This window comes from Podarcis liolepis (genome assembly GCF_965112155.1).
Source record: "Podarcis liolepis genome assembly, chromosome: 10".
In the NCBI taxonomy this organism is placed as follows: domain Eukaryota; kingdom Metazoa; phylum Chordata; class Lepidosauria; order Squamata; family Lacertidae; genus Podarcis; species Podarcis liolepis.
Genome location: NC_139562.1, coordinates 70,675,067 through 70,696,100, shown reverse-complemented (window position 1 = coordinate 70,696,100; position 21,034 = coordinate 70,675,067). Strand labels below are relative to the sequence as shown.

At 41.0% G+C, this 21,034-nt stretch overlaps 1 protein-coding gene across 2 annotated transcripts in view; it reads left to right on the top strand.

The window, feature by feature from the left end:
• The window catches only part of SEMA3C (semaphorin 3C), a 132,086-nt gene extending 112,341 nt beyond the window's left edge, over positions 1-19,745 (top strand). The window contains exons 13-19 of one of the 2 annotated variants that reach the window (XR_014516740.1): positions 751-839; positions 4,874-4,915; positions 6,052-6,209; positions 10,455-10,522; positions 12,469-12,599; positions 14,750-16,196; positions 16,374-19,745. Coding sequence is in view for 1 of the 2 variants with exons in the window: in XM_083464058.1 (XP_083320184.1) it covers positions 751-839; positions 4,874-4,915; positions 6,052-6,209; positions 10,455-10,522; positions 12,469-12,599; positions 14,750-15,163 (902 nt within the window). In the remaining variant the exon portion in view is untranslated. Of the gene's footprint in view, positions 1-750; positions 840-4,873; positions 4,916-6,051; positions 6,210-10,454; positions 10,523-12,468; positions 12,600-14,749 lie in introns of both variants that reach the window. The other variant, XM_083464058.1, reaches the window with a different exon arrangement.
• The last annotated feature ends 1,289 nt before the right edge of the window (positions 19,746-21,034 follow it).

The window sequence follows — 21,034 nt, the reverse complement described above, 5'->3', positions numbered from 1 at the left end:
TGCACTCTCCGATGTACCAGTCCCATGAAGTGTAATACTAGTGAGGTTGCCTCAGTGATTGGATGGGCCCAGTGGGCATGAGAGGGGGAGTTAAAATATTACTCCTTCCACTGGTGACATAGGCAGAAATTGCATGCAGAGAAATATGTTTGATCCAACTCTTTTTCCTTTCTGAAAAACATGATTTATAAGGATCACTCCTTTTGGCAGTAGTGTTCATGATTCTTGTGGCTTTGGAGCCTGGCTGAACATAGCCTTGCAAATTAGCCTGCAGAGGTTGCTTTTCACAAAAACTTAGGGCCCAACTACACTTAACATTGATGATGTGATTAGCAGTCACATTCAGTATTATGGGGTGGGGAGCAGCTGTCATCAGGGCTGCAGTGGATGAGGAAGGGAAATTGCAATGCTAGCCACACAGGCAACAATTAGCAATGGGGGGGGGGGCGGCTTTTCCATTGGAAGAACAATTTTTTTTTTAAACACACACACACACACACACAACCTGTTATGCTAGATATTGTGACATTAGTATTTTTAAAACTATGATGGAAGATGTTATCCATAGCAGTTGCAAGATATTCCATTGGAAGATGTTGGTTTTATCATGAAGTTCCTGCATGCTGTTAGACACAGGGCAGCCACAGCTCTCTCATCTATTGTTTTCAGCATTGCATCCTTTTAATTATTTTTTGTTCTCTCCCTCTCTCTTCCTTTCCTCCCTCTCCTGCTACCCCTTCTCTGTTCCAGACCAGGGTACAGTACAGAAGGTTGTAGTCCTGCCCACTAACTCCTCTGCAACTGGAGAACTCATCTTAGAAGAACTGGAAGTTTTTAAGGTTGGTCTCTCTCTCTCTCTCCCTCGGCCTTATTTGTCTCACGGGTGTCTTCATCTGTGCAAAACACTTTGATCTAATATAGCCTGGTTTGACTGAAATGTCTTCGATAAAAGATCAAATGAGGAACAGTGTAACCTTTTTTGAGGCTGGAGTTCTCCAAGTGAAGAGTCTTAAATCTTCTATAGGGCATTTAAATTGCTTATTTTTCTTATCTTGTCATCCTGGCTTAAAGGATTTCGATAACTGTTTCTCCTCCCCTCCCCACGATACAGCGGCTTCCAGAAACGGGCCTTTTTGCTATATTGTTATTTTTCTTTCAACCGCCTGCAGAGGAATGTCAAATTCTCTTGCTTTTTTGTTGATCTGATAGGATTTCTGATGGCAAGCTACAAATCTTAAGGAAAATCGGCTTAGTTTTGCTCTCCTGTATGTATTGAAAGCCCAGGTGTTCCTGGTGTTAGAAAACCATAGACCTGGGATAAAGAGTTGAGAAAGGAAATGAACCAGGCTTTGTCAGTCATTTTGTATTTCTCCGCTATGAACCACATTGGGATTTTTGGATGGAGGACAGTATACAAATTTAATAAATAAATAATCATCTTTCTGAATCCCTCTATAACGGAACATAATGGAACAGGGTAGTGTCTGGCTGGTTGCAGAGGAGTGGGGGGAGGCACCAGCCTGGGAACCCCCGAGAAAAGAAGACTCAGAGCCTGGGGATGGTGGTGTGACGATGGTGAATGGTCCAAGGCAGAAGAGGGAGCAGACTAGGAGCAGGAGGTGTCAGAAACTGAAGAGGTAACAGGGTTTAATGAGTAGGAAGGGGCTGTGGCAGAGAACAGTGCAGAATCAGAGGCTGGAGACGAGGGGCCAAGAGGCAGAAATATGGCAGGCTACTGAAGAAGCCAGGGGGTTTCCCCCTCCTGCTGTGAACAAGTCCCCTCCCCCCTGGTCTCCCAGAACCTGCAGAGGTGTGGCCAGGGCAGAGCAGAGACAGATAAAGCGGAGAAGTTCTCAGATCACTTGGGGAGGAGACATAGGGAGCTGTAGGGAAGCAGGGACCTTCAGTTCTCACAACTGCCTCATTAGGGCAAGACCTACTGGGAAGAGGTGAGCTGTTTTTGTTTCTTTGAATAAAAAGTTAACTTCACTGATACCTTGTGAGTTATTTCTTAACGGCTCCCGTCTTGAGAGGTAGACATGCTCCTCCATTAGAGCAAAACAGGAAAGTCTTTTTACCTTTAAACCCTGGAGAGACCGTGTAGGTAATAATAAACTAGATGGATCGATGATCTTACCCAGTATAAAACAACTTCTTGTGTACCTATGTTCCTAAATGTTCCTTTATTCTCATCAGATTAAATGTACCTACTTGTAAGCCAGGATCTGACTAATAGCCTCCTTCTGCTTGAATTGGACTTAACACCCCATCCCCAAATCAGGAAATAGCTCTGCTTATCTTTCAGCCATTCCAAATTTGACCTATCCCACCTATCAGAAGCCCTTGGGATAATTGCTTCTTTCACAGTCTGGTACATGCTGCTAGCCAGTGTGATGGAATGGTGGGGATGGGGAAGGGAGACAATAAAGAAACAAACCCAAGCAACGCCCCCCCCCCAACTCTGGATGCCACTTCCCAGCTTTGAAGGAGAGGTAAGCATATGTGTGGTGGGGTACAGCTTTTTGAGATGGAAAGGGCAGTGGAGACAGATGTGGAAGGGAAACCAGGATTTCTTCTTTGACCTGGATTTCATCCAAACCAGAAAAGAATGTTGAGGCCTGTACAGTTCACCTGTCATTTCAAGGCGGGTTTTATAAGCACAGAAAGCTTGTTTCCAGGCAAGAATTTGGACAACTTCATTGGCATGACTATTAAATCTTCTGAAAGCTCTTCCAGAGATGAGTAGAGAATGCTGGAGGGGATTTTAGAACATTTGGCAACCTTTTTCTACCAGCTTGTTATCCAGCCTTCTTTTCTTTCAGCTAATTATCCCTGCCACTCCTCTTCTTGGTTCCTAAGGAAAATATGCATCTAAATGAGATCTAAGATAAGCATAAATAACCAAGAGGCACGTGAATAGTCACTATCTGATCCTCTTCTGCTTTCCTTTCTTTTTGTCTGGGGCAGGTTTTAGGATTCTTAAATCAGAGCCTGAATTCACCTTGCTATTATGTTTGTGATAGATATCCAGAATTGGAGCCGATATGCTTGGAATTGGTCCAGCAGCAGCTACCTTTGTAAGATCAGATCAGTAGAGGGGCAATGGCAGTGAAAACCACTCCTGTTCCTCCCCCCCCCCCCCACCGGTGTGTTTGAAGTGGTTTATAGTAAGCCAGTAGGCCTTGCTCACTCCACTGACTGTTCAAAACAAGTTAACAAGTGGGTTCCACAACAAAATGTTGTGATGCGGTCTGCTCCTGTTTAAGGTCCCAGCTGGTCATGTCATTTTGCGGGATGATCCATTCCATTCTCTGCCTGCTTCCATATCCCCCATCTTCCACCCCAAACAGACCGTTTAGGAGGGGTTTTGTTTGTACTTCTGCAAACCTTGAGTTCACCAGAGCCTCCCTCAGTTTGCCTGGCTGGCGCAGTTCTTCTTTTTGTCAGTCCTATTTTGCTGTTCATGGGATTCTAATGTCATGAGTGAAGAAGAGAGGCTTCTCTCTGTTCACATTCTCAACACCGTACAAAATTTTAAAAACTTTTGTCACCCCCCTGTTACTTGCCATTTTAGAGAGTCCCAAATGTTGTGGCCTTTCTTGTTGAGGGGGATATTCCATGGTGCAACATTTGCTGTATATGACCTGCAGTGTTAAGTTTAAAACAGCAAATGTGATCATTCGTTTCAAAATAAGTGTTCCCCAGTATGGTCTTCAGACATGGACCCATTTCAGTCTTCTGTGTTGTGCAGCAGCAGCAGCAGCAGCGGAACAGTTATTAGAAAGAAATCCTCTCATCCAACAAACTGAGTTGCTTAACAAGCAACAGTGCATTCACAGAGCTGCCTAACAATTAAGACATAACTAATTTGTCTTCAGTGATCCTGAGCATGCATAAGAAGTAGAATGCAGGATCAGACTCAGGCCCACCTAGCATTCTTTGCAAGAATCCCAACAACCAGCAGATACTAAATGGTCAAAATATTGGTCGATGGGCCACCACAAGTCTATCTTTTGTCTACCCCGCCTTGTCTGTTCCACTTCATATCTTCCATGCAGCTGGATCCAGTTCAACATGATCTGCCATAACTTCATTTTTCTCATTCTAGTTAATCCCTGAGCCCCAGAATAATGATTCACACTCTTGTCTATTATATATACAAATAGAGTGCATACTGTCTCTCTAATTCAACATGACATGCTTGTTAACACTTTGGTGGAGTCTTTTGCCCTTTCTGTGTTCAACCGAAGGCCAGTGGAGCAAAAGAGAGCAATGTGCGGGATAACTCCATGTGTCCTTTGAATAACCCAAATGCAAACAAAACGTCAAACAGAGCAACACTTCGTTTTTAATGCTGACGTTTTCCATCGATAATCTAAAGCTCACACCATGAAATTGTGTGCAACGTTAGGTATTGCATGCAGGAAATGTTAGATATTCCCCTTCATCCTCCTCACGTGCTAATTAAATATGAGCTGTGGCATAAAATGTTCCTTACTATTATCTTCAAAGCATAAATACAGGGATTTGTTGCCAACAGAACGTGATGGTTTGAAGGCATAAGCTGGCTATCTTCAGTCCTGAGGTGGCTATTGATGGGCTCTTCATCTGGAATTGTCTAAGTTGCAAGTGTTTCTGGTGAGGGGCTCAAAGTTGTCAAGACAAGGGGCTCATGCGCATAGCCTCAATATTTTATCCATGTCAAACATTGCGTTGTCAAAGAGAATGATGAGGGGCAAACGATGAGACTGTGAAGGGGGGGAGTATTTCTAGAAGAATGGGGTGCTGTTCTATGTACTGGAAAATGTTATGACTGTGGTTAACCAAAATAGAAGACTGGAATTTGGAGCTATCATTTATTTTTGTCTTGCAGAATAATGTTCCTATAACAACAATGGCTATTTCATCTAAAAAGGTAAGGAAAGGAATAATATTCAGCAGCTGTGGTCTGAGGTTAATGTCATTTTAAATGCATCTCTATAGATGTATATCTTGCAGATATTGTAGATCATGACTAACTTGCCACATTGATTTCAACTGCATATGCATTTGGCTTAGTCTGGGCCCAACCCATTTTATTGTGTCCTCTTTGAAGTTATATTTGCACCAACCTATGAGGTTGGTTAGGGTGAGAGAAAGTGACTTGCTCTATGATTGCCAAAAAGCTCCATATGTGAGCAGGACTTTAAAACAGACTCTCCCATGTTCATACAATTTGAACTATATTGCTGTGGGCCACCATGCTGTAGATTAAGGGATTTCCGTAGATGTAGACATGGGACACAACCCAGTCAAAGATGAGCACTTTTACATCCTCTTTTACATCATTGGCTTAAAAATGCATGCTTAATTCTCTGCCATTGAAATCAAGGGCGACTCAAAGTGCTTTGAGGTGGCTGGATTGTACTCATAGTACTTATTGTCATATCCAAAGCAGCTACATGTGTCCATTCTATTGTACATATATACTATGGAATGCTTGTGGGCAACAACTTCATATGTGCATTCATCATTCATAATGTAAAGTGGTTCTTTTGGCATGTTATTCTGGGGAGGGGGATAGGAGCTGAAGACCACATGCAGCATAATGGTTCTTTTGGGGCAATAGGTGGTACTCAGCTAAGTTTTACTCAGGATGACCTATTGAAATTAATGGGCCTAACTTAGCCGTGCTCATTAATTTCAGTGGGTCTCTTCTGGGTAAAATGGCCCAAGAACTTTAAAGTACCTAGAAAGAAGTAGCATATCAGATCTCCAAAGCTGAGTGCAGCCCTCTGCCTGACAAAGGAGAACAATGACCCTCAGTGTTTCAAAAGCATTAACATTCCCCCCTAAGTATTTTCTAACAGGAAGGTATAATGTTATAGGCATATTATAGCACAGATCTCTTATGTTTATTTTGGCCTTCTACCCATAGGTAGCTCACCTCTTGGTTTCACTGTTAATACCTAAAGAATGGGAGAGCTTAGTCCTTTATTAGTTGCATCCTGGCTAAAGTTCCTCTTCTAATCTCAGTGCCTGAAATAAATCTCTCCCTTTCCTGTCAAACAGCAACAGTTGTACGTGAGCTCGGACGAAGGGGTCACCCAGGTTTCCTTGCACCGCTGTCATATTTACGGGACGGCCTGTGCCGACTGCTGCCTCGCCAGAGACCCTTACTGTGCTTGGGACGGCAATTCCTGCTCCAGGTTCTACCCAACAGGGAAAAGGTGACAAAGTGTTAGATTGTCTTTGGAAGAAAACAACAACCATAAGACAACATTTAACCTTTGCTAGGCATTTAATACGATATTGGAATGGAGTGTTTTTCACTGTTAATGTTTTAAAGGCTAAAAAATACCACCCATTTTTATTGGCAAAGCATTGCTACTTGAAGTCTTTGCATTGCAAAGGTGTTGCACTTCCTTGAATGTACTGAGGGCCTGTTTTCCCCCCGTCAAACAGATTCCATGTAGAGATTGTATCCAACACTGCCATTCTACTCGTCCCCTTGTGAAACAGAACTGGCCCCTCCTCTCCAATCCTTGGGCACCCTCAAAATCTGCTCCGTAGTATTGAGGGCCTCAATGGAACAGCTTTTTGGGCGTTGCAGGGAGATGAGGGAAGGGGACGAAGAGGAAGGGCAAGGGCAAATCTTGTTGCATGAGTGGAATGCTGATCATGCAACATTGGATAGAACCATAGAAGACTCTTCACTGACAGATAATCAACACAACAGAATAGTTTACTGATCACATTAAAAAAAACAACACTATCAGAAATTGTTTTTGCTGCTGTCGTGATTTCATTTGCCACTATCTGGAGGGAGTATCTAAAGTTACAGGACATCAGTTTCTAATACTAGTGTCCATTTTTAATACGTAGCCAAGGAAGATGATTTAGGCAGATTTGAGTCCTTCCAGAGTTTTCAACCTGACGGATCCCAGTCTGAAATCCTGGAGAGCAGCTGCCAATCAGTATAGACTTCACTAAGCCAGCTGGATAATTAGCCTTATTCAGTATAAGGAAGCTTCTTTTGTTCCTGTGATTTCACAAGTCCCTAGGGAACCATCTTACCTGGTGGCTGATAGGCTCCATTTGGTGAGCAAAAGATGTGCTCTCATCCCCGAGCCATTACTATCTCTCATTTACATCCTATTCTGAAATGAGCAAAAACAGAATTTGTGCCTGCCAATGAGCAACTGCATTCATCAATACTAAGTTCTTTTCTCTGCTAGCATTTGGAAGTGGTATTAAAGCCATATCAAAAATAAGGCTCAGTAAAGCCTTGTCTATTCTGGAAGCTAAGACACAGAGCATTACTTTAGTTCCCTGTGTTACTATAGTTACTTTATTTCCCAGCGGTGCTCTGGTGCTTTGGAATAAGGCAACATGTCCTTCCTACAAGGGGTGGATGGCAATTGCTGGTTTCAGATGCTTTTATCCAATTGCCAAGTATAGTATAGGTGTGGACTGAACCTAGCCAAACATTTACAAATGCCTATGGATTTCTTAATACCTCCAGCATGTTAGCAGAATACATCATCTAGTTGAGATAATGTTTTGCATATCCTTTGCTTTTTATAGTGGGGAGAAAAAATAAATGCATATTGAATGAAGTCTGGTTTTCATATGTTTAGGAAATAAGTTGTTTCTTTATCTTAAAAAAACACAACAGATTATGATTGAGAAAACATCAGTAATTGGAGTGAAGTCAAGTCTCAAAGTCTAGACAGTAGTAGTAGCTTTTATGTAGGCTGCATTTGTTATTCCTTTGCCCTTTGGATTCCTACTAAATTTTGTTCCCAAAACAGAACTTCAGGATATCTGATCATGTCCTTATTTCCAAAATACACTCATGACACATCTTTCTTGACAAATGTTTCTACTTGTCCATTCTTCACCAGGGTTATAGGCTCCTTTAAAATGCAGATTTCAGTATGAACATAAATGCTTGCTGGAGCAGTCTGATGACTCCACTAGTCCACCATCATCCTGTTCTCTCACAGTGGCCAACCAGGTGCCCATGAGAAACCCACAAGCAGGATTTGATCACAAGAGCCTCTTAAGTCTGAAGGCAGAACATAGTTATCACGGACAATAGCTGTCATTAGACCTCTCCTCCATGAATTAGTGTGTGTATGGAACTTCTGGAGAGAAAAAAAACAAGCAAGCAATGCTAGAATTTGTAGACACATCTCATTTCTTCTGCTTACAATATTCTCTTGAGATGATCAGAGAACCCCAGCCAAGTTATGATTGTTAGTAGTAAAGATCATGGATCAGCATGCTGTATTTCAGCATGTAAGTGTTTCTGTTCAATAATTTTCTTTTAAGAGCCAGTGTGTTGTATCCAAGTAAATTCAGCTCAGAGCACACCCCTTGAAATAAACTGGCCTCTTAGTCATGTCCATAAATTACAGTGGGCTTACTTTGTGTATGACGAACATTGGATACAAACCACATATTTCTGGCTTCTGTTAAGGCAAGGTTTTATGAATGGATAAATAGAGGTTCCTTCTATGGGATGAATCCTTAGAATGACCACCCTGAAGGAAAGAAAGTGCAGTTGCCTAATTATTGCACACATTGCATAGTTAAACTATGGCATTTGCTCCTACTGGAGGCAGTGATGGCCACCAACTTGAATGTCTTTAAAAGAGAGTTTGATAAATTCATGGGTCATAAGGCTATCAGTGACTCCTAAACCTGATTGCCATGTTCTGCCCTCGCTGTCAGAGGCAATATGCTTCTGAAAATTAGTTGCTGTGGTTCTTCCTACTTGCGGCCTTCTCCTTGGCTGGACTAGGTGGGTCACTGGCCTGATTCAGCAGGTTCTTCTTATGTTCTTAACTATTTTGTCATCTTCCCCCTCCTCACCAACAACAGTAGGAATTATAGTTTTGTAACACTGCTGAGAACTCTGTTGGAGATCCAGCAACTTGATCCATAACTATAATTCTGACAGTTTTCTATAAAGGGAAGTGGAGGAGACAGGGCATTTCAAACCATGTAAGCTTGTTGATGCTGCAACCCAACAAAAGGGAAATCACCACACTTCCATATAAAGAGGATGCTTTCCATGAAAAATATATAATTAAAATATTATCAACCATCATATGGACTACATAATACAGACGACAATAATGAAATACAACTAAATATCTTACTATATGAGTCCACACATATGTAGTTTATATAGTGACATCTAACTGCGCACAAACTCAGGTGACACTTGGGACAGCAATATTTTTAGGAGCATGAATGAAGTTGGGCATAAGTGCTTTAAGTTCATCTACAAGACTATAGGGGATCTACATGGATTTCGTAGTGCAGCCACCCAAGGCAGCAAAAAATCTTGAGCCAGCCTTGAGTAACATTCAACTAGCAGAAACTTTCTCAGTGAAGGTTTGGCTGAGAAATTCTGTCATCCTTCTTCTGAGGTGATAATATTTACATAGCACTGTGTCTCTTATGTATGCATAGTAGCTTTGTGCAGCCATAGAGCTCACACCTTGCACGTAGAAGTTCCCATGTTCAGCCCACAAGACCGCCAATTTAAAAGCCTCTCCAGAGAAAGAGCTTGTAAAGACTTCTTCCTGAGATCTTTGAGAGTTGCTGCCAGTCAGAGTGGACAGTACTCAGCTGGATGGGACAATGGTCCATAGAAGGCAACTTCCTATGTTCATAAGTGCTTTAAGTTCAATTTAGTTAAGTCCCACTCCTCCAAATTTCATATTGCTATTCAATACAGAACTGCACATTGCAAGTGACATTTCCATTCTTCCAGCTTCTCCGATAATGTTTCGGTAATGTTTAGTTCTATCGTCATGAATTGGTTTGTTTTCCCATTCCCACTCTAGAACTTGGGCCACTGCTGTGGGGAAGAATGCACACTATGCATAAGGGAGAGGGTGAAACATTGGCATGGGGCAACCAATGGGGATCTATGTGAGCAATGAGTTAAAAAAATACCATTGTATTTGAGAAGTGCATAAATTGCAATGGCACCAAGTAAACATGTGGGTGGGTGGGTGGTACTCAATTAGAACATTACAACGTTCATTCAGAATGACAGTGTTATATGGAAAGCCCAAGTAAACAATCTGCTCCTACTGCTTATGCTTCATAAAAGTGGCAACATTTAGGTGTATTACAAAAGTCTCTAGTTTCTAGTTTCCTTGCTCAAAATACATTTTGTTGAAATCCCGAAACCTGAAGGCAGATGTTTGGATGAAATGCAAGTTACTTTCATTCTTTCCACTGTATAGAATCACTTGTAAGGGTTCGTTGTGATCTGGATAAAGCGGCTTAATGAGACTTTATCTTCTCATAGAGACTGGGCAATTATTTATAGGAAGCTCATTGACCTTACTGTTTGAAATAACCTGAGTACTGCATTTCCTTTTAAAGCTACCTAGGAACTGAAAGTCATTTTTGCAATTCCATCTTGCTCCTTTCCCTTAATATCTTAGGAGAAGCCGAAGACAAGATGTGAAGCATGGAAACCCTATGACTCAGTGCCGAGGATTTAACCTAAAAGGTAATTTGAACTGAAATATGACGGGCTATAAACACATGTGGTCATTCTTATAAGTGAATCATAATATCCCTGTGGCGTAGTGGTAAAAATTAGTTTAGTACCCATGTATTTTTAGCATTCCTTTCTTTTTTTCATGTGCTATGTTTGTTTGGGAGATTTAATGTTGATCTTTTTAAACAACAACAATGCATGAAACGAAAGGTTTGATCCCGAGACAGTCTATGGCAATAATATTGTCTCAGTATGGTATCACAGCATCACAAATGAAGATACATCCATGGTCACATGGAGTACAGCTGCTGTTACTTTCCTTAGTGTTTCCATATATATATATATATATATATATATATATATATATATATATATATATATTGGGGGGGGGAGTAATTAATACTGTAAGGAAGGAGGTCCTTGAGATACTGCAATTGGCACCTTTTTTTAAAAAAAAAATGGATTTCCTCCCAAAAAGGTAAATCCAGAGTAATGGTTGGGAAGTACGTCTGGATAATATATTCAGAGTTAGGATCAGCCATTTTTAGAGACCCCCATTGCTGTTAAAGGTGACCATGAGAGGCTCCTTCTCTAAGGCTCCCAAAAATCCTGGAGTGGTCATTGGAGGAAGCTACAACAAAATTTAAATGGACAAATATGAAAACAAAAATCACCATTTACTTTTATTGTTCAAAGTCTATGGTTTTCTCTCCCCAGCCTTGGGTTTTAACTGTGATGCTTAACCCGTGCTTGATCCCATATTTAAGAGTATATAAAGCTGTAGCATTTTGACTTTAATGAGCACACATTTCTAAAAATAGAATGCTGGAGGCTGCTAATGATCACACAAACATTCTGTTCACAAAGACAATTAGGAATGCTAAATTACTGTTGGCTTCCAATTTTTTTTTTTTAAAAAAACATTTTTATTTTTTTACTAAGGATGTACCAAATGCCTGCCTCTGGATACATCTGGAACAAAATATCTTCCCACCCTTCTGTTTGTGCTGTTCTAAGCTATTCCTAACCATTTCCGGATACTACAATCCAGTACATGCATATATTGTCCCCCTAACTATGATTATTTATACCATCCTTCATCTTAAATCTCCCCCTCCCCATGATTTGATTTAACCATAGTGAAGAATAGGATCCATGTTTCTTGGTGACCATGGTTAAAGCAAACCAGGATGCAATGGTAAATGAACTGTGAGTTCATGAGTTGAAGTGGATTTGCATACCATAGTTGCACGTAATCATGTTGCTTTAATCATGTTTATACTAATATCAGCTAAGATCAAGGAGATACGGGTTCAATGCCCTACTCAGCCACGAAGCCAGTCACTCCCATCTTGGTCTAACCCACATCACAGGGTGTTTTTGAGAGTAAAAAGGATAAGATTTGGGGTGGGTGGGTGTGAAACGTAGCTTCTTGGAAGAAGAACAGGATAAAAATGCAATCTGTCAAGCAATATTAAAAATAAATGGTTAAAGCAAATAATGGAAGAGTGAATTTTTGTGGAAGAAGGGTGATCAGGAATGATTTGTCTAAACTGCACTATTATGAAGCCTGAACAACTCAGTGGATATTTTGCATTTCAGTTATCTGGTATACGTTTGGAATGTAGGCTAGGATATTTTAACATCTAATTATGTGGTCTACTACCAGCTCCATCCCACTCAGAGGGGCAGAGTTGGAAATGGGATCCTGAATTAGTCCAGGTGACTAAACCATCTATTGTAGCCACACTATTAATAGAATAAAATAGCATTTTCCTAAAACAGCTCCAGTTCTATGTTTCTGTCTGCCCCAGATTTCTTGCTCTTGAATATTGTCTGCCTGAGATCCTCCTTGTTTCAGGTGTGATCATGCACTTCCCGGTTTTATAAACAGTTCAATGCATTTCCAAGTCAAGAGGAAGCATAATTCTCATCTGGCCTCTCTCACATTCCAGCTTACCGCAATGCAGCAGAGGTAATTCAGTACGGAGTAAAGAATAACACCACCTTCCTTGAGTGTACGCCAAAATCGCCACAGGCCTCCGTTAAATGGCTCTTGCAGAAGGACAATGACAGAAGGAAAGAGGTGAGAAATTCACTCGAAAGCATTGGAGGGTCGAAGGCAAGAGGGTGCAGTCAGCTGGGACCCCTGAAGATATAGGCTGGGTCTTCTGTTCATATAGAATATTCTCTCGAGTTACGCCGGTGTCCAAATGCCCATGGCAGTGTAGCATGAAACTTACCGTATTTTTCGCTCTATAAGACGCACCAGACCACAAGACGCACCTAGTTTTTGGAGGAGGAAAACAAGAAAAAAAATATTCTGAATCTCAGAAGCCAGAACAGCAAGAGAGATCGCTGCGCAGTGAAAGCAGCAATCCCTCTTGCTGTTCTGGCTTCTGGGATAGCTGCGCAGCCTGCATTCACTCCATAAGATGCACACACATTTCCCCTTACTTTTTAGGAGGGAAAAAGTGAGTCTTATAGAGCAAAAAACACGGTAAAATACAAGGCACCGAACTCATCTGAGTTGCTGAAATTCTAGACATACAACCAGCATATACCCACAACCAGCATAATATGTTTTTAAACTCTTTCAAAGCAAACACTTTTCCTCAATGTAATAAACTTTTGTGCATTACTTTCACTAATATAAACATTTTTGTATGCACTTTCCTCAAATAGATAGATAATTCTGGTATGAATTTTTGGTTGGAGACCCATTTCACAAAATCCATAGCTGTGTTTTGGTTTGGGAAATGCAAATTGATCGGTTTGCAAAATAAATAAATAAATAGAATAATTCTCCTCCCACCTCTTATCACTAAATGTGCTTAGCCTTATAACACTGAAATCAGTGAGGACTTGGCTTTGGCTGGATGCTGCCTTCTGTATGCAGCATGGGAATGTCTCCAGCAGTTAAAACGTGCTGCCAATCTGAGAAAGGAACAACAGGCGTAACAGAGGAGTTAAGTCTGAGGAGCCGGGAGAGAAGATGATATGGAAAGCTTTTGTAGCAAGGATTTAGCCTGAACTAAAAATACTCACAGCAACAAGAATTTTCCTGACCGTTGTGTAATCAGATTTTCCATTACTGCCCTTTCCAAAGCTCTCAAATTTCAGCTCTTGTGAGATACAGTGCAATTGTGTATCTGGATCCAAGTTGGATCCATATTTATCCTTCCTTAAATAAATAAAAAATGAAATTATTGCTATTTACAAATCTCAGGCAGTGTCTCTGCAGGAGGAAAAATGCTCCTGTTATTGTGAATAAACCTGTCTGAATAATAGCAAGCAGAAAGGGGTGGGGAAGATGTGGCCCTCCAGATGTTGTTGGACTACAACTCCCATCATCCCTAACCACTGGTCCTCCTAGCTAGGGAAGATGGGAGCTGTAGTTCAACAACAGCTGGAGACCCAAGTTTGAGAAACACTGGACTACAAATTCCGTCACCCCTTACCACTGGCTAGGCTGCCCGAGGCCAATGGCAGCTGAAGTCCAAAAATGTCTGGAGGGCTATAGGTTTCCCACCTCTGCTTTACACCCCTAGTTTGAAATTCTCTTCTGGAAAATGTGTTTTTATGGTTTAAGCCTCACCAGTGAGGTATGTAGTTGTGAGTTCAAGTCCAATGATTTTCCTGACTCGCCAAGACATGAGCTCTGTGTTGTCAACTTCTTTCTAATGGCCTCTGTGACACACAGAAATACAACATGAGAAACAGTATGTTCCAGGTCTTAAGTTTTCAGTGGTGGCTCCCTGCTTGTGTAATGTTCTCCCTGGGGAGGCGCGCCTCTGCGCCGTCATTACATATCTTCAGCTGACAAACCAAAACATTCCTTTTTAACCAAGTTTTTAACCCTCTTGGCTTTTAACCATCAGGCCTGTCTGCTCAGGTGAAATCTTTTAATGTACGATTTTAATGTTTGTTTGCTTAAAATATTGCAAGTCACCTCAATTTGCAGGGCAAAAAAGTGACTAATAACTTTAATAAATAATAATGAGGATGTAAAAACAAAACTAAACTTATTCGTTAATAATATTAAAGGCACTGCTGTGTTTAATAGCTCTCCCTTAGAAATACATTTCAAGGAGGGTGCCTCTGTCTAGTGGAAAGAAAATGGCTTGCTTGGCTTGTATATCTTGTATATCTAGATAAATATGGATTTTTCTTTTAGTATACTGGTCATATTCAAACCCATGACATTAGAGCACATGCTGTCTGTCTGTCTTCTAGGTCAAACTTAATGAAAGGATCATATCAACCGAACAAGGGCTCTTGATTCGCTCTGTCCAGGATGCTGACCGAGGGCTTTATCACTGCATTGCGACGGAAAATGGCTTCAAGCAAACGATAGCAAAGGTGAACTTCAAGGTGTTAGATTCAGACACGGTGGCCTTCATGACTGAAAAGTGGTCCCCGTGGACCTGGGCTAGTTCACTCCAGTCTCTGCCCTTCCATCCAAAGGACTTGGCGGGAGCCTTCAGCCACTCAGAACTGCAGATGATTAATCAATATTGCAAAGACACGAGGCAACTTGGCCAGCAGGCCGAAGATTCCCAGAAGATGAGAGGGGATTATGGCAAGTTGAAGGCTCTCATCAACAGCAGGAAAAGCAGGAACCGAAGAAATCAATTGCCTGGATCCTAAGGTTTTGTCCTGGAGCATCAAACTTTTTTTCATACCCTCCCTCAAGGGATTTTGGGGGTTTTTTTGGGGGGGGTGTTTGTTTTCCTGCTGAGAGCATAGACAAAACATTAGCAAAGCAAGCCCAAAAAATGATAAAAGATCACGAAATGCAACCTGCATAAGCTAAAGAGGAGGGCAGGCGGGAAACCACAAATCCAAAAGATTTATTTGTGAAGTGCCCACTGACACCAGATAGATCCTTAACTTTAACACCAGGTGGTTTGCCTTAACCCGCTTTCTTGCATGACGTTTAGATGCCATCTTTCTTTTCCTGAGAAGGGACACAGAAACAGACACGCCAGATCTCAAACTTGGTGGCAAAGGAAAGGAAGCGTTTGGGTTAAGAGGGATGTACTAAGTGTTGTACGAACGTCTCTTCCATATATGTCTCTGTTTATGGTACATTGCATTGAAAAGCTCTGAAGCAAGCACTTAAAAGTCCGTTTCTCATATTAGTATTGAAAACACAGCTCAGGGCTTCTCAAATGTAACGTGGGAGTGGTAATGATTATATCTCTTAGTTCCCTCTTAGTGGGGTTCATTACATGTACAGCTCACTCCCAATCTTTTTTGACATGGTAAACTCTCTGTCATGTGACTCTATTGCTTTTAAATATATTTTTTCTTCCTCAGAAAGCTTCAGTGCAGCTTACCTTTGGATTCCCAGTCCAGGGACAGAACTGCTAGGTTTCAGGAGTCAAACTGTGCTATGTGTTCTTTGATCCTTATGTAGCCAGTTAATTGTAGGCAATGAATATACTTTATGAATGCAAGAATAGAGCATTGGCAGCTACTATACCTTTTAAAACCAGGATAAAATCACATGGGCTTGAAGAGGCAGGTGGTGTTGAGCTGCTATTAGTAGTCCTGTGCCCTTTGGTATTTCAGGGGGTTTTTTTGGGGGGGGGATCTGCCAACCAGCAAAGGTGGGTGCAGGAGGGCAAAAGGACCAAAGTTAAGCACTTTTGAGGCTGCAATCCACACTTACCTGGGGGTAGGGATGGGGGAGGAATTTGATTCAGTTTGCATTGAAAGGAGAAGCTACCTAATTTACACTTTCGGAAGCCATACACAGGCATCTTTCAAAGTTTGCACTTCTCACAATTTTGCAATGCAGTTCTACAACCAAGTAATGCTTACAAATGCATAAATTCACCCATCCCTACCTGAGATTCAGTCCTATTGAACTCAGTGCAGCTGTGTTTTGGCAATGTTGTAATTTTGATGACTCCAGCAGACTTGGAGATTGAACACATTAAAACGGGGGAGGGCAGACTTCAGGTTTGAGGGATCTACCTTATTTTCTTACTGGAACACTGAGACGCACCAAGTGGATCCAGAGGTAAAGGATTAGAGTTAAAAGAGCCCAGGAATTTGTTTTGAGTAACAGAACTGAACAGAGCTCACAGTCCTCCTATTCAAAAATTCACTTGGTCACTCCCTTTTACTCATGTCAGCAGTATAATTTTAAGAGGAAAGTCATTTTGTTGTTGCCATTGTTGTTGAGCAATGGAGTGTCAGAAATCCTTGCTGATCTGCTTCAAATCACCCACTGATCTATCATCTGCCCACCCCTGTATCAAAACACACCCACCTCTCCCCCCCCATTTGTGTATTTGAATGAGGGGAGAGATAATTTTGAAGTTGAAAACTTCTATGAGACTTTATAGAATTTACAGCCTCCATTAGGTAAGCATATTTGTTTAAGACCACCACCATTCTGCCGCCATTTTAGACTCTTTCCTTCTACCTTCAAGTAACTTCTGTCAACCAGAGGTTTTGCTCTTCTCCCAGTGATCATGAAGAAACCACTTCTGCCAAACTACATCATCCGCTTTCCAGTCTTCACCCCCCATGCATTCCAGCTTAGACATGACACCCAAATTGTCAATTGGGAAGCACAGGACTGAGGTGCGCCTGATGCGTCTCATGAGATGCTATTGAAAACAGAATCCACATTGTGAGTTGTCCTCCTTTCCCTTGCAACATTTAGGGACACTAAACCATGGCATGATGGGATCATGGGGGGGGGGTGTATAAAACTATACAATGTCACAGAGACATCCAAGTTACAAAACCAAAATATTTTGGGCCTTCACAAAATGAAGCTACCTCCTGTAGTCTGAACGCTGGTCCTTTATAGGTCCTATTTTCTGAGTGCTGCAGTTAGTCGTTTGGCTTTTTTCTTCTACCAAGCACATTCAAAGTACAGTTGATACAACATTTAATATCATTTATAACGTTGTAATTTCTTCCAGATGAAGGACGGCGGCTGATAAGCTTTCAAGGGCACAATTTATTTCTCTTAACAGCCAAGTATGGTTGTATCTGACTAGGCGCCCATTAGGCCCGAGGAATGACAACAGTTAACATGCTTTATTAAAAACAAAATGTTGGCAATATGTGTGGTTCAGTTAACAAAATCAGTAGAGCTTTCTTTTCCATAATAATATTTTTAAAGCTGCTTTATATATAGTTACAATGGTATGACTGTTTAAGGGATAAAACGTAAACATTTTCCCCACACACCTGCTGCATGAAATATGTATGTATCTAGATAAAGACCTTTTATTGATTTGTAGCCACTCCAGCCTTCCAAGCTGCAACAGATCTCCAGCATTTATGAAATCCAGGTCTTCAGCTAAATATAATCATTATAGACGACTGTGAAATAGTTTACACTAGATGGCAATAATGTGGCTAAGGCTTTGTTCACCCATTCTGCTTACAGTAGCCTGTGGAGCAGAGCAACCCCAGGGTCATGGAAATAAACCAAAGGTCCTGCTTGGAAGCCAGTCTCAGGCTCATGCTAGCTTCCTTCACCATCTTGTACGAGGCAAGGCCTGTTTGCTTGGCCCAAATCTAGTAACGTGTTTATCCCTTTTTGTCAGAGATAGATAGCAGGAGTAAGTCTTATATGTACATATGGTAGGTAACCCAAGGTATGGGCATGGCCGCAACCCATTCATAATTTGGGTTGCCTTTTCCATCTCTACAAGATGTCCTTTGATATGTGGTGACCAGATCTGTATATAGTATTCCAAGTGTTGTCACACAATGCATAGCTATGTATAAAGGCATTACAGTATTGCCGAATTGATTTGTAACCCTTTTCCTAATGATTCCAAACATGGAATCCACAGCTGCCGCACACTGGGTCAGTCTTTTCAATTAAGCTGCCAACCACGACCCCATCAGTGGATATGTGGAATGAGGATTTTTTGGTGCAGTGTGCATGACATTGCCCTTGCTTGCCTGGAACTACATTTGCCATTTCATTGCCTGTTTCCTTAGCTTGGAGAAATCATTCGGGGGCTCTTCACAATCCACTTTTGTTTTGACCACCCTGAATAAGTTGATGCCACTGCAAAAAAAAATATGTCGTGTGACTGTTCATCCCTCACTTCAGATCATTTATGAACAAGTTTAAAAAGCAAGCAGAGGATTTCCTACATCCCTTTATTATGGCAACTGACCGTTTTTCTTGCTCTCTGCTTCCTCTTCTTTAACAAGTTACCATCAACACATGCCAAATGGAAAGGAAACCAGACCTTTTCTTTTTTGCTCTATTCCTAGCGAGTGTGTACACCATCCCACAAAAACTCTTCAAGCAGGAGTCCCACTGGAAGCAATTGAACTGAACCCACGTGATGATTAATTTGTCATTGTTCTCATTTGGAATTAAGGGCAACAAACCTTAGGAATATTTGGCCTTTTCCGTCCTGAGACCCTACCACCAGGTTGACCTCCGAACACAGAGTTGCTAAAATGTGATGAACAAACCTATTTTTTACATGTACAGGGTAGTTTCCGTTAGAGTTTTTACATGTTCAGAGTTTATCCCCCTATACGTAACATGAACACTTATGTTTATAATATTGGTTTGTTTGTTTGTTTGTTGTTATTTAATGTCTTCCTGTTTTGAGGATACTGACAAAAGGGTTGTATCCAATGGGTTCTATGACTTCCCCTTCCTCTCCTCTTCCTGAACACACCCAAAATCTGCTCTATCGGGAGGGGGGGGTGTCTGCAATTGTTTGGAGAAGATTTTGAGGGTGTGAAGGGGGCTTCAGGGAAGGGGAAGTTCTGTTGTGCACGTGGATCTCTGCTGCATGAACAGAAAAGAGGCATTGGAAGCAACCCCCTGTATATATTTGCATTTGTTTAAAAAATGTTTTAAATGCCATCTTCTGGTCATAACTTTGCCAAATGTAAAGAAAGTCAATACTATTCATCGGTGTGTACGAAATTTGTTTTATGACGCCTTTGTTGTCGTTTGTAAAGTTGGATTGAAATCTTCATTCAACCATGTGTTCTTTGTGATAATTGCTACTGTAGATATGTGTATTTCACTTTTTTAAAAAAAAAACCCAGCCACCCCTTTTTTTTCAACCAAGTATGGTAATGTGTACAAATTTAGCATGATGAAACCCATTACGGTGAATACTCAGTAGCCCTTGGATTAAAAATAAAAGTAATACAATACTATTTAACTGAATATCCCAAATGTTATTTGCCTGAAAAATAAAGGGTGTTTGATCAATTTTATGAATGGTTTTGCATGGGGGTGTGGGGGGGCATTGTGGGGGAATGTGTAACTCTTTTGCTAGAAGCATTTGACCACATGTAATACAGAGCTGAAAATGAGACAGAAATTATGTTCTTAATTTGTTCCAATGGACGGAGGCCAAACAGGACCCAAGAGGCTAAAATCCATTTGGAAATAATCATTTTAAATTCCTCAACAGAAGACTAGTGAATGCATTTCAGATATAAGCATAATACCAAAGAAAAAAGAAAAGTACATTATGTGGTGATGAATCTTGGGTAAGAGAGAAATGATGCACAGCATATTCAAATAATGATTATATGGAAATGCAAAATAGAATATGAATATGCTTTTAAACAGTACTCTACTCAGAAGAACAATATGCGAGATTAAAATTAACTACTACTTAACTCTCTATTACCAAACATCTCAGAAACCCTTTGCTCCTCACCGATTGCTTCCCTTTAATTCCTCCTTTTATCACAACGTAACTTCTTTCTATTAGCAAATAAAAGGCCACGGGGTAAACATCTGCAGAAACAGTTTTCCATTGGTGGACATAGTCCCAAGTCTTATTGGGATACAGGGAGAGGCATGAAGGCCACTCAGTGCTGCTAACCACAGGAAGTAACAAATATTGCACCTTCATCACACTGGTGCATTATCTTAGCTTGATTAAGGCCTTGTCAACATTTGTGCTTCTCACACAGTCCAGACTGAAAAACAATTCTGCCTTCAAGATAGGCATTCAGGCCTATTTCAGTCATGAGCCAGAGCTTATGCTGTTTTCCTGATGCTTCCTTACCTGACAAATTCTGTGTTTTATGCGACCTTTCACATGATGCAAAAGCCAGTCCTGGAAATCTAGTGCAGGTTTAGAATTCATTTCTGTGTTAATTGTAAAAATATATATTAAAAAATCCATTTGCAAACCAGCTAACTTGTTAAATTCTAGGAGTTTTGTATTGTAATTTCATGTGATAAACTATGAGGTAGCATACACTTCTTTCAAACTGTTCAAAATTAACTAGGACATGGCAGCATATCAGTCAAAAAGCCACAGTTCCATAATGTGAGAGGTACGGCAAAGGGAATGTTAGAAATTGGGACAGAAGCACTAGCATTAAAAATAGGAAAACTAGCACAATAAACCCCACGTTTGAATACAGTCTAAGTTATCATGGCAACTGAATCAAATATTAGAGGCTTCAGGCTAAGGAAGCAACCAAACACCTTTATAACTTGCCTTCTTCCTCAGTCTTTTGTGTTCTGCATAGAAGCTG